Source organism: Acyrthosiphon pisum, chromosome X (genome assembly GCF_005508785.2).
Source record: "Acyrthosiphon pisum isolate AL4f chromosome X, pea_aphid_22Mar2018_4r6ur, whole genome shotgun sequence".
NCBI lineage: Eukaryota > Metazoa > Arthropoda > Insecta > Hemiptera > Aphididae > Acyrthosiphon > Acyrthosiphon pisum.
The window spans coordinates 114,122,891-114,136,576 of NC_042493.1; the positions used below are offsets into that span (position 1 = coordinate 114,122,891).

At 28.7% G+C, this 13,686-nt stretch overlaps 2 protein-coding genes across 2 annotated transcripts; both read left to right on the forward strand.

Annotated features, from left to right (window-relative positions):
• The first annotated feature begins 269 nt into the window (after positions 1 to 269).
• On the forward strand, positions 270 to 3,219 carry LOC115033225. The gene is made up of 6 exons (XM_029485425.1): positions 270 to 1,677; positions 1,796 to 1,994; positions 2,269 to 2,465; positions 2,537 to 2,676; positions 2,825 to 3,079; positions 3,155 to 3,219. Exons 3-6 carry the CDS (start codon positions 2,275 to 2,277, stop codon positions 3,217 to 3,219), a joined length of 651 nt encoding a protein of 216 aa, XP_029341285.1. The 5' UTR covers positions 270 to 1,677; positions 1,796 to 1,994; positions 2,269 to 2,274.
• Positions 3,220 to 3,261: 42 nt separating this feature from the next.
• On the forward strand, positions 3,262 to 4,768 carry LOC107884288 (putative E3 ubiquitin-protein ligase XBAT34). Its single transcript, XM_016806038.2, has 3 exons — positions 3,262 to 3,312; positions 3,879 to 4,001; positions 4,412 to 4,768. Exon 3 carries the CDS (start codon positions 4,456 to 4,458, stop codon positions 4,711 to 4,713), a length of 258 nt encoding a protein of 85 aa, XP_016661527.1. The 5' UTR covers positions 3,262 to 3,312; positions 3,879 to 4,001; positions 4,412 to 4,455; the 3' UTR covers positions 4,714 to 4,768.
• Positions 4,769 to 13,686: the final 8,918 nt, after the last annotated feature.

Below are 13,686 nucleotides of genomic sequence, written 5' to 3' on the forward strand. Positions count from 1 at the left end.
CAATACAGGGAAATCCAAATTTATTGTTCATGTGTATGTAATGTTATTATTGTTATCGTGTTTATTTAGCGATTTGTCTAACAACGTTTATGCTTCACGATTTCACGTCTTCGCAGTTCTTCAGTTGTTCTTGGCTATCATACATATTACATAATAACGTCCCTCTCGTGTAGGTTACTAAATAATATTGTAATAATTGTTGAATGCTCTGTTACAGCAGTTCTGGCTTATGAAATAACCTCAGTATGCCTTTTTTCTATATCTTTGTGTCTATTTAAAAATAATTTAAACCATTTATACCAGGCAAATTGTTCCTGAATGGATTTTTAATTGCAAATCCTTTAACAAATTTTGTATTGAGTCTTTAACATTTCCTGGGTATACAAGGAAACCAAATTTAGCTTTAGATAAATATAATCAATTAGCAATTTTATTCTCTTCAAACTGTTAATGTAATTTGAGGACCCATTTTACGACATATTGGTACTTTATTGTTTACTTTATTACTAAGTGTAGGTATATACTACACTAGGCACCTAGCTGTTTCTTTATGAACTTGATTTTGTAACTTATATACTATTAATAATGGAGTTGACTGCATTTTGTAAATCAACCTCAGTGTACTGGAATTATACATAAGTTTTTTTTCTCACCACATCATTCACAGCCTGTGTTTCAGAGTTATTCATGTTTCAACTACTTACAAATTAATTAATTTAACTTGATTCAAAAAAAATGTAATTTATAAAGTCAGAACCTACGAAATTTGCTGAAATGTGTGTATCTTTATATTCAAAAAGAAAATAAGAATAGTGAAAACTTTTTTAATTAAAATGTATGTTAATTTACTGGATATAAATATATTACAGAATTCAATAAATGATCATGTTCATTCACTGGTTAGAGGGCATTTTTATGAAATCCAATGAATGAACACCCATTTTCATTCACTGGTTTTTCTCTAAATTTGTAAGCCTGTGGCTGAACACCGTTTAAGTAAAAATTAAAAACTAATAATAAACGTTATTCTGATTGTATGAATAATTATTAAAAGGACGCTATACCCACATGCGTTGTCTCCGTCTTACAAATGTACAACATAGCAAAAAAACTATTTTGTGCGGGATAGGATAGAACCACTCCCTCTATATTTATAGTAGAATAATAAAATTACCAAAATTCCACAACGCATAGGGAACAACTTTATCTGTGTCATAACGTTTTTATTTTTTTTTTATAGCATTTACCAATCATTTTTAATAATTAAATGAAAAAAAAACAAAAAAATCCTAATGTTCTCAAACTGATAACTTTAATTTTGTCTTTTAAATTAGAAATCGTATTGGAGCTCTTCAATATGGGTGGCCGGTGGCCGAAATATCCATGCGGCTTGCAAGGAAAAAGGCTACACCTGCATTGCCACAGACTCTAATCGCCTTAGCAGATTTTTTAGACATTAACCCTGACCGGTACAAATGTTGTGAACGGCCTTTTTACCAAGAAAGAATTGTTGATGGACTTGAAAAATGTTCCATAATATTTGGTTGTGAAGAACTGGTTAATGGTGTAATTCGACTTGGTGGAAATGAATTGCATGCAGATGCTACATTTAAAGTAGTACCATCTAAACCAAAAAGTCGACAAATCTTCATCATACACATTATTATTCAAAACCATGTAAGTTTATTCAAAATAATATATGACAGAATATCAACTTTGATCATATACCACTATTAGAAGTTAACATGTTAATATATTTCTAACTGAATAATCCAATTGTTATTTTATATTTCAGTCCATCCCTATTATGTATGCATTAATAGAATCAAAAACTCAAGAAGCCTATAGACTAGTACATGAAAAATGTAAATCGCTGTTCCCACAATTGGCTCCCATCATAATTATGACAGATTACGAGAAAGCATTAAAAAAATGCTTTTTTATCTGCTTATCCTAATGCAAACTTATATTCTTGTTGGTTTCACTATGTACAGGTAATAAAATAATTAGTTAATTAACCCAGTTTATTTCTTATTATTACTTATAAGCTCGCTAGATTATAATATTATAATCTACCGTACTTATTAATAAAGAGCGCGGATTTTCATGCAATTGCTTATTTTGTCCTTTTCACATTTTTGGGATTTTTGTTGGTTATCATTGTGAATTTTAATAGTTGATAGTTAATTTGTTAATTTAAAGAGTGGCTTTATATAACTTTGTCCCATTACTGAATAGATATGTATTTAATCATATATTTGTATTTAGAGTTTAATGAGAAACATTCGACGAAAAGGCCTAACAACCTATTTAAAAAACTCTCATGAGGCACAAATGTGTGTAAAAATGTTTGCCGCATTGGCACTTCTTCCAGCAAATCTAATTGAAGAAGGCTATCAATGTATACGGCAACATGCAAGGAATAATAATTTACAACTAACTCCATTCTTCAATTACTTTAACAGGTAGATGGCCATACAAATTTAATCATGAATTGTGATCATTTTTAGACACTTTAAATTGAACTATGTCTTAGCTTTTGGTTACGGATAGTAGGCCCAGAAACATTTTCTGTTCATGGAATCGCTAGGAGAACAAATAACAATGTTGAAAATTTCCATGGACGTTTAAAAGAAAAATTTCAGACTTCCCATCCAAACCTATGGACATTTTTAAGTATGTCCTTCTCCGCTTAGAATCTAAAATGGTTTTTAGTCAGAATAATGTGACTGTAGCGATTTAAAATAGTCACTACTAAAAGTGTGCACTATGCTCTAGTGTTTCGGATGTTATTATTAATTAAAACTACTCTGTTTCTTTTCAGAACATTTGAATGAACTAAGTTTAAAAAACCACATTACCATTGCACAATTAAGTCAAGGTCAAAAAGTATCCAGACCAGTTAAAATAAAATACATTGCCAATTCAGAACGCATAAAAATTGCAACTGCACAATTAAATCTAGGAACAATTAATGTGTCTGATTTTTTAATTCAATGTTCCTATACCGCAGAGACTTATATTCGAGAAGAATTTAACTGGTACACTCTTGTCGAACCTAACCTTATAGTTGATAATGGTAGGTAATAATTTATTTTTACATTATTTAAGAAAACATGTATTCATACATTTTAATTACAATTAAACTCATTAGATGATCTCACACAATCGGATGGAGATGATAGTGTGATTCTTAAGTACACATTAATTAAAAATTAAAATCAAACTTATTAGCTGATCTCACACACATCTGAGATGGAGATGATAATGTATCAGTCGCTGAAGATATTGTTCACCCCGTTGTAAATTTTGGTAACTAATAGTTAAATTTTAAATATATCTGAATCAAATTAACAAGGCTGGGCATTAACGAGTTAAAAGTTAAAACGTTGAGTTAATTTTAATTAAGTTAATTAACTCGTTACTTTTTTTTTCAAATTAACTTTTAACTTAATAAGTTACTTTTTTTCAAGATTAACGTGTTAACTTCAAGTTAATTTTATTTCAAAAATATCTAAATTAAGTTAATTTTTGTCCGAAGAATAATGCAAATTTTAGAATGTGTTTTTACTTTGATGTATCATTTTAAATTTCCCCAGTAATTTTCTTGAACGTAACAAAAAACTATCTAAAAAACCATGTTATGTGTTTGTATTGTTATGTTATGTTATGTATTTTTGCACATTAGCAAATTTTAACTTTACACTAAGTTAAGCTACTTTTTTTTCAAAGTTAACTTTAACTTAACGAGTTAACGAAAAAAATACGAGTAACTTTTAACTTAACTTACTAGTTAAAAAAAATCGTTAACTTGCCCAGCCTTGCAAATTAATATACTAAAGTACATATTAATTAAAAATTTAAATTTAACTTATTAGCTGATCCCACACAATATGATGGAGATGATAGTGTATCAGGCACTGAAGACAATAATCAAGTAGCTGTGGATTCTGATGGTAGTGGAGATTTATTTATTACCAGACATGTGCAAGCTGTGATAAGTAATTCACCTGCACAGGCTAATTATAAGACATTTTCATATAATTAATTTCAGCGATTCTCAAACTAAGGTACGCAGAAAACTACATGGTGGTATGTGGGAGTGTGCGGCAGCAATAAGTTAATACTTGTGACGGATCTAATGTAAATTTATGTTTTGTTTAGATAGGTACTTAATATACTATTAAATGTACCTAAATTGTTATTGTTAAAAATGTATTCAACATTTTGAACAGTTCTGTTTTTAATAATTAGTGGTACATGGTTGATACATAATGCACATGAATGGTATGCAAAAAAAAATTTGAAAATCGCTGATTTAGTTAGTTTTGCTATTTTTTGTTATAAATAAAATTATATATAATATGATACATTTTGTTTGATAATATATTAATATGGTTATTTTTATTAGGGAATGAAGATGATTTTATACTTGAGGAAGAATTAGATCCGGATATGGTCAACATGATGGAAATAGATAATCGGAGACGAGAAGTAGAGATACAAAATATTCCTTTTGTGCAAGTACCTATAAATCTTCCTTTGCCACCAAACAGCAATATATGTGTAGTGTGCAAAGATTTAGAAAGAACACATGCCTTGATCCCATGTGGCCATAAAGCATTATGTGGTAATTGTGCCGAATTGTTGCACCCAAAGCGTTGTCCATCGTGCAAAGCGAATTTCAGTTCAACTCTACGTATTTGGTCATAATGTTCACTGTTTTTAATTTTTCTAATAACTACTACTATAAATTGAATTTTATATTAAATAAACATTCAAATTTTATTTTGTACCATTATTTTCCATTTTTTTTTTTTTTTTTGTATAGAACAAAAATGTAAATATAGGTAATTTTTTAAGTATAGTATAGCTGTAACTGTTGAAAGCAGGGTTCACATGTTACACTATTAATTTCATAACTAACGCAATATATAGTACACTATATATACTTACAAGTGTACTAAACAGTCGTTAAGTCGTACACCATGTGAGTGAGTTAAACTCCTTTAAAACTATTTTTTTTATAATATAATTGTATATAATATAATTGTTTATAATATAATATACACTTTTGTTAGTTGGTGTTGAAATGTATTATGATTAATGAATATGTCTGTAAAATAAATACAACTAAGTTAAACACAACTTAGAATTCTTTTATTAAAATAATGTTTATTGAACGAGAACACTACATAACGGTAGGTACACTACAAGTCAGAGAACTGTACTATAGATAATGCTTACTGCTTAGTAATTACCCACTAATTATTAAACTGATGGTTAAAATAGTTGAAAACGCCATAAACACATCTGATAATGAATTATAACTTTACAGTGTCTTATTTTCGCATATTATAAGTTAAATCTATAAAAGTAAGGTAGGTAGGTAGGTACCTACATTTAATATTTAAATATATTTTGAATATAGTCCTTAAGCTTGTCTTAAAACAAAACAACTCAATTATTAATACCTAAATACCTATTTAATGCATGTGGTGTTCAGTGGCGCAACTAGGGCTGAAATGATGGGGGGCTGTAGCCCCCACCTGAAATAATATGAAAAGTAACCCGTGAGGGCAATGCCCCCACACCCCTATATTTGTTCACTTAAAAATATAAAAAAATAATACAAACAAAATCAATTATTTATGTATATTATTGTGATTAAAGTAATTAATTTTAGTATTAGGAATTAGTATCTACAAAAAAGGTTAAATTCATTTTTGCAAAAAAAATTTTTTGAGAATGTCACTGCGTGTATCTACTGTGTATAAAATATAACAATATACTCTACAAATTTCATATATACACGAATAATATTTTTAAATGACAACAATATATAGGTACCTAACTAAAATCGTTACTATTGGTTTTAATATGTAATTGTCTAATTTCGTCCAAATTTGAATTTAAAATGTTTGTAATAAATAACTGTTTATATTTTTTATAGATTTTTTGGTTACAATATGAACTATTTATGAAAATCTTTATAATTTTTAAATTACAATGAATGACAATTATTGAGATTTTGATAAATGTTGTCAAAATTTGAACTTTAAATGCTTATAAAAAAAATTGTGCTTATGTATTTTTAATATTGTTCAACTGCTAGTGTAACAATACATCAGGAGCCCTTTATTAAATTTTCAAACTTTTTTACCCAATAAATAACATTTTATTGACATCCATAGAAAAAAAAAAGTAAAAAAAATTGAAAACTGAAATTGTTGTAAACAGCTCAAAATAAGTCAAAATGTTTTGAAAATTTTATCGTGTATAGAAAATGCTAATATAAACATTCAGTGAACATTTGATGTATTTACGGTTATTTGTTTTAGAGTTACACCAAACACCAAAATCGATTTAGTCGAAACCGAAAACGGATTTTTTCGTTTTTCCTTAAAGGGGCTGCACCATAGCATATTTTAAGGAGTACTATTCAGGCAATTCATGTGACATAAATTAATGCTGTATTTATGTGTGAGTAGTAAATGGACATTAGTGTGCGTAATCCGTTATCGTTTCCGAGACTCGGAAGCACGTCGAGTCGGGCAACCACGCCGGAAGCAATTCTCACACGCGCACGCACATGTCAATACATCGCAAAAAATGAAATATATTCTTGTTTGCATGACTATAAAACTACTAAAAGCGGTAGTAAATTAATCATACTTCCCGAAGTTCGATTGTAATTTCGAAAAAATGGTTGAATTTATAAACTTCTAGACTATGTTTGTTAGGAATCACTTTTTTTATTTAAAATCAGATGTGCCAAAAATAAATACTAATGTAATGCAATTATTTCATGGGATTTCTAAAAAAAAAATGGTTATTTTAAGGTAATTTTAAATTGAAAATTTAAAATCGACTTCCTAAGAAACCTAGATATTTTATTAATGAATTCAAATATGTATAAAAAATTTAAATCGGACATTCCGAAGTAGGTATGTGTGATTTACCACCGCTTATTGGTCTAAAACGTATGAAAAATACGTGGGTTGCAGCCCTCTTAATTTGTATTTTGCTTTTCCCTGTGCTAAATTTTGACCTCCCCAATGTACCAACTAGTTTCACTTTCCTATAGAACAAGATACTTTTGAAGAAAATCGAAATAGTTATACTATCCCTAACGGTGAAGGCGGAAAAAAAACAAAACACAATATAAGACCAATACCTACAGGCCAAAGGCGGACTGGGCCGAACGGCGAGGGGGCAAACGCCCCCTGGGCTGGTATGAATGCGGGCCCTCACAGGTATATTGGGCCCGTGTGTACAACTGTGTAGTGATTTTTTAATTTATCAGCAAATTTTGGAATTTTCAAAACTGTAGCTTAGTTTGCTCAATGCAACGTAGAGTAACACCAATACACCATAGAACAACAATTATCTATGCTGCTGCAGTGATGGTTGATAGATAAAGTAATATAAAATATTGTGTAGGACAACCCTACAATAGGCAATTCTATGTTTACAACGTCTTTGTTTACTATAAGAATAACATCACAATATGACCGTTTGCTTCATAATGTTTATAGTAGGTATATGATAATTTATAAAAGAATATTTTTTAAGTTTTTTAGTTTTGTGTATCAAATGAAAATATGGTGATTGGACATTGTCATAAAGAAACTTATGCTGTGTAATGATATTAGTGGAATTTTTGGGCCTCTACCTAGGATCGCCCGGGCCGATTTCTTACCCCAGTCCGCCCCTGCTACAGGCTACATTCATCGCTCAGTTCATAATCAAAAAACTGTATGTATAATTTTTAGATATTTTGGACAAACTACCAACGATTTTTAAAAAAAATCTTGGTTTAAATTTTCAGTCCTTAGCTATACATTTTTTTTGAATTTTTAAGTACAACACAATTTGCACATTTTCGGGATTTTGATATAATTTATTTTGTCAAAATTTGAACGTTAAATGCTGATAAAAAAATTCGTGGCTATGCATTTCTTAAATTTTTAAATTATAAATAGAATAAATTATGAAGAGCCTTTTATTAAATTTTTCAGTTTTTTCATCCAAACAAAATATTTTCTTCGTATTTATAGTGTATAAAATAATTTTAACATTCTGTGAAAATTGCAGGTATCTACATAATTAAACAATCCTAATTCATTTTTAGCCCATATCATTTTTTTCTTTTGATTTTTATGTATTTCTAAATTTGATAGTTCTCGGCACTATTTTTTCTAAAAATAAAATCCCGATTTTTACGGTTCCTGAAAAATATTTTACCCAAAATTGAATTTCCTGCATAAAAAGTTTCCTATGAAATACTGTTTCAGATTTTTTTCGTTCGTCTAATATACACTGCATGTAATTAAACAATTCTAATTAATTTTATCCCTGATTTTGATGTTTCCTGATTTGGATGCATTCCCGAGTTTAATTGTTCCTGAAATTATTTTTTCTAAAAATAAAATTCCCGATTTTGATGGTTCTTGAAAATTATTTATCCCGAAATTGATTTTTCTGCATATAAATTTTCCTATGAAATACTGTTTCATGTTTTTTGGTTCCTATAATATATCGTTCATGTCGTTAAACAATCCTAATCAATATTTGTCCTGATCATTTTTTTTCCTGATTTTGACGCGCTTCCGTTCGTTTGTACAGTTGAGTAAACACAGACTTATGGAATCTCTTATTCAAACAAATTCGTAAACGTACAATGACATATTATATTGTATACTCAGATACTCGGCACTCGCTATTAGTCTCTATTGGTACAGTCATCGATTGTTTTATAATTTACCAACGACACTATATAATAATATATATTATTATAGATATAGGTATATACCATATATGTGTGTACGATCTCTCGTATGAAATTCTATTACTATGTGGAGGACTGAAAGTGTAACGCTATATTATAGTGCATACAACTGACATGGCCGTTATAAAAATATATCAAATTATTGCACGACAAAATACCTATAATACCTTGACAATAATATATTATAATATTATACTCATATTTCCATTTGACGACTGTATATACAGTACAGAGTACAAAAATAATCGTTCTACACCAATTTAGAAAATGCTAAGTAAATTGTATTGTTTGGATTTACTTTAAACGTTCTCTACGTTTTATTCAAATTAGTATACCTATACATACTATGTACAAACATATATAATTTATGTAAGCCATGTTTATTCATATCAAAACACTCCTTTTTACTAGAATATAATTAAAACTAATTTCGTATGCATATATGATAGGATGGGCATTGGTACCTAAACCTAAACTATCCATATCTCCGTGTTTGATTATGTTATTGTTGATTTTCAATCAAATATTTGTTATTATTATCGGTATATTTTTCTTTTAAAAAAAGAGTTCTTATTTGATTGTTATTGTTTAATTTTGAACAATAAGCATTTTATTAGAGATGTAGTACGATCTAAATAATGTGTTATTGTTATTTGATACGACTATCTCATTCTTATTGCAAAATAAAAGGTATGCCACGTGACCAATTATCGGGGTTAGTATATCGAGCAAGAGTTGTAATAGGTAAGCATATTGCAAATGTATCGATTATCGGGTGTATATTAAACAATTGCTAATTATAAGTTAGTTGGATCTCTGGTCATCTCCATAAAATATACTGACTATAAATATATTTACATAAATACGTAAATATATTTACCTATAGGTATCCCAAATGGCAAATACTCATCAAATATCAAAAATTGTGCATCAAGTAATCATTTTCAAAGGGTAGGTAGGTACTTTGCAATAAGCAGCATTAGACAAACGGCATAAAATAAAGAATAATAATAAAATATAAAAAAAAAACAGATTGTTTAATTGAAGTAGGTACCTAACTAAGGTCTATAGACTAGACATAGATATCCGCGTGCTAACCAAATGTTGTATAAGTCAGCTACTGGCCGACACAGTGATATCATATATATAATATATATGTGTACACGTTATACCTATAATACGTGCGAGTATTTAAATCAATAAATGCCACCGACCTAAAATCGTATACGCAAGAAAACTGATAAAATAATATGCACACTTGGACGGCAATAATGCAATAACAATATTATTATTGTGTCGTCTTGTATAATGGTTATCACGGTGGTCAACATAATAGTCAGGTACCTGTATATATTATATATATTATAGTTATGTAAATTATGTTGCTAATCGGCCAGCGTCACGTTACAACATAAACCGCGTAGTCTACGGATCGCGAAAACAAACGTAGCGCACAGGCTGCAGAGGTAGCTCGTACATAATTATTTCATTATTTCACCAAGGTATTAATCAATTTATTACATTTTGACACTTATTATAAGATTTCAATGATTGAAATAACACAAAATTGTTACAGTCTTGACAAATATTAGATTTGAGTTAAGTCATGACTCATGATCGACTTCCAATTATACAATAGTAAATAATATATTATTTACAATAAACCCCTCATGACATGAGCAAAAAAAATGTTAATTTTATAACAAAAATATCACTATAATCACTTTTGTATACATTATAACACATTGTAACATTGTAACACATTACATAATATACATTACACAATACACATTAAATTATATATGGAACATTTTATGGAAACAGTATATAGCCCCCCCCCCTGTAATTGTAGGTAATCAAAAAATGAATCTGAGCGGTGACGGTACTGTCGGTCGCCCAATATTATAATTATATTTTTTAATTACATCAAAATAACTGTGATCTTTATTCTTTTTTAAATATTATCTAATTTCGTCAACATTTTAACTTAAAATAGCAATAAAAACAACTGTGAAAGAAAAAAAAATATCGACAAAATTCTAACCTCAACCACTTATAATATTTTATTATGGATTTTTTTAAATTGGCGCTGCAACAACAACTTATGATGAACCTTGTATTACATTTCCTAGTATTTTGACCGAGCAAAAGAAATTTGATGAACAATATTTTGAAAAAAACAAACAAAAATCGTAATTTTTTTATGCTTATAAATAGCTTAAAACTTTTGAAAACTACTGTGAATTTTCCAATTTTACTTCTCAGAAATACCAACCAGATTTAATTTACTAACAGAAAAGATGCTGAAGTTGTAAATTGAAACATTTTTTCTACTATAAAAAATGTTCACTGACACATAAAAAGAAAAACACATCATTGTAAAACCAATACATTTATCGCTCCGCTCAGAATCTAAAAGTTCAAGCCACCACTGACAACTGTCCTTAAGTAAGTACTACGGATAGGTACTTGGCGCCACTGGTACCTTCATGTTATTGCTTTCACAGTTTCGTGTAAACGTGTTATTGCGATAAGTTCCATCTATTCTTGTGTGTACCCCGAATTGCCTATTCACAATGCCGTGTTACAATAATTCGTCTATCGTTGAAATATTATAATCATAATTATTATTAACTTGACAAAAATAATTACTGAAGCCTGAAAGAAGCTCCAGCCAATATAAATTTAATCGCTAATCATTTATTTTTGACAATAATTTACATAATATGTCGTTGTTGCATATAATAATATAATATAATATAATAAAAACCAATTTAGTTATGATACATAATGAAGATATTATTTTTTTTGGAACTCAAATATTACTAAAAAGTGTTAAAAGCTGCTAAGGTTATACAATTCTGTTCAGATAGATCTTCATACCTCATTAATAGTTTTTATTTTATAAATAATTAGTCATTGCTCTCGTTACCTACCTGAGTAGTTGGCAATGCTAAATCAACTAAAGCACATTCATACATCAATGGATTCATTTTTTAAAGTTTTGACCAAATATCCATAATGGTTTTGCATAAATCTTCCCTTTGAAGTTGTATTAAAATGTCAATTTCCCTTTAAATGTCCAACACAACTTGGTCTTGACTACTAACAAATATATATCAATTCAACAATGGGAACGTATTACTTTAAAACGGTCGGGAACGTATAACTGTAAATCGTTCTTCTGATTAAATGTCAAAGAATGAATAACTTTAACACTTTATAACGTTTATTAGTTATATCTTTCAAGAACTTATATTTTTTTAACGTTTTTCTTTTGGCAAAATTTTAAATTTTCATCGGTAAACAATTTAATTTATAGGTGACCATTTTTTTGTTGAACATCTTAATTTAACATTTATTGCAAATAAAGTTCGAGAACAAATTATGGAATCGAACCAATAATTAACAGAAAATGTTAGGCTGACTCGTTATATACATATATTAATAAAAATAAAAGTAGCCTACTTATATTTAATATTTTACTTCAATACGTATTTAATAACGACGCCGTCCGTAAAACATAAAACTACTTTTTAAAAAACTTTGTCAATATATTTAGCCACTCAATACCTTTTCAATCTTGAGATATTCGGGACATTAAGACCTGCACACAGCGACGCAATAAATAACACTGACATCGTAAGATCCCAATGAATTGGTTAGTTTTTGATATTTCTTTGTTGCGTGGTTTGCGTGGTATTGTATGCAAATATTTTATTACTCAAAGTTTTTTTAAAATAATTGGTGGTCCACACAAATAAAAAGGTTGGAACCGCCAGTGCCGTAGAAAGCTGGGTGCGGGCGGTTCATTGCACCAGGGTAACGTACCTGGGTCTCTCGGCTCAATGGGGCCAATACTTAAAATAATATAAGCTAGTAGTATATGCCGAGTAGGTACTTAACACAATATGGGAGCCATCTTATTTAGTTGTTATCAACTTAACGTAGGTTGTTGTTTTATATAAATATTATGTATATTATGTTGTTTATACGGTGGAACATTACTATTTATTAAAGACACTCATTTGAAAAAAATAAAATGTCAAATTCTTGAATGTTATTATGGTAGAATAATGATAATTGCCATTTGTTGTTATTTGTTCCTACAAATAACAACCTGCCTATAACCCAGTTAAAAAGTTATAAATTGTCTTGAAAATAATGAGCCAGATTTATTTCAAAAGTATATTTTTATGATAATTGTATTTTGTCTTCTGTGATATTTTTAATTTTTAATGCTTTTGTATTTGCATGAGGTATGAACAACCCCAAAATAAATGAATATCCGTTATGACAAGTACTATTAGAACACTGAAACTTACTCATTTTTAATAGAAAATACTTGTTCTTGCCTTCTTGGTTATTCAGGAGTAGTTTATTTTAAATAACCTGTTCGATTAAGAATTTGTGTTTCATATTAAGATATCAACTTGAATGATAATTAATTATTAGTTTTAACATTTTGTAATAGATATTATATTTTTTCTTATTGTTCTCATACTATCTAATATATAAAACTCTCGTGTCACAGTTTTCGTTGCCATACTCCTCCGAAATGGCTTGACAGATTTTGATGAAATTTTTTGTGCATATTCAGTAGGTATGAGAATCGGCTAACATCTATTTTTCATACCCCTAAGTGATAAGGGTTGTCCAGAAAAAAATAAAAGAAGTGCTCAAACAGGGATTTTGATAATTTACAGTAGAAATATTTGTTTATAAATGGTTGCTATGGTTATATATATATAAAAAAAAAATATAATTATTATAAAAATAATAATAATGTATTATATATTGGTTGCTATTGGTTAATCTGACATGTTTGTTGATTAATATTATTATTTGTATCAATATAATAATTATATGTCTGAGAATCGGCTATTATCTAAGTT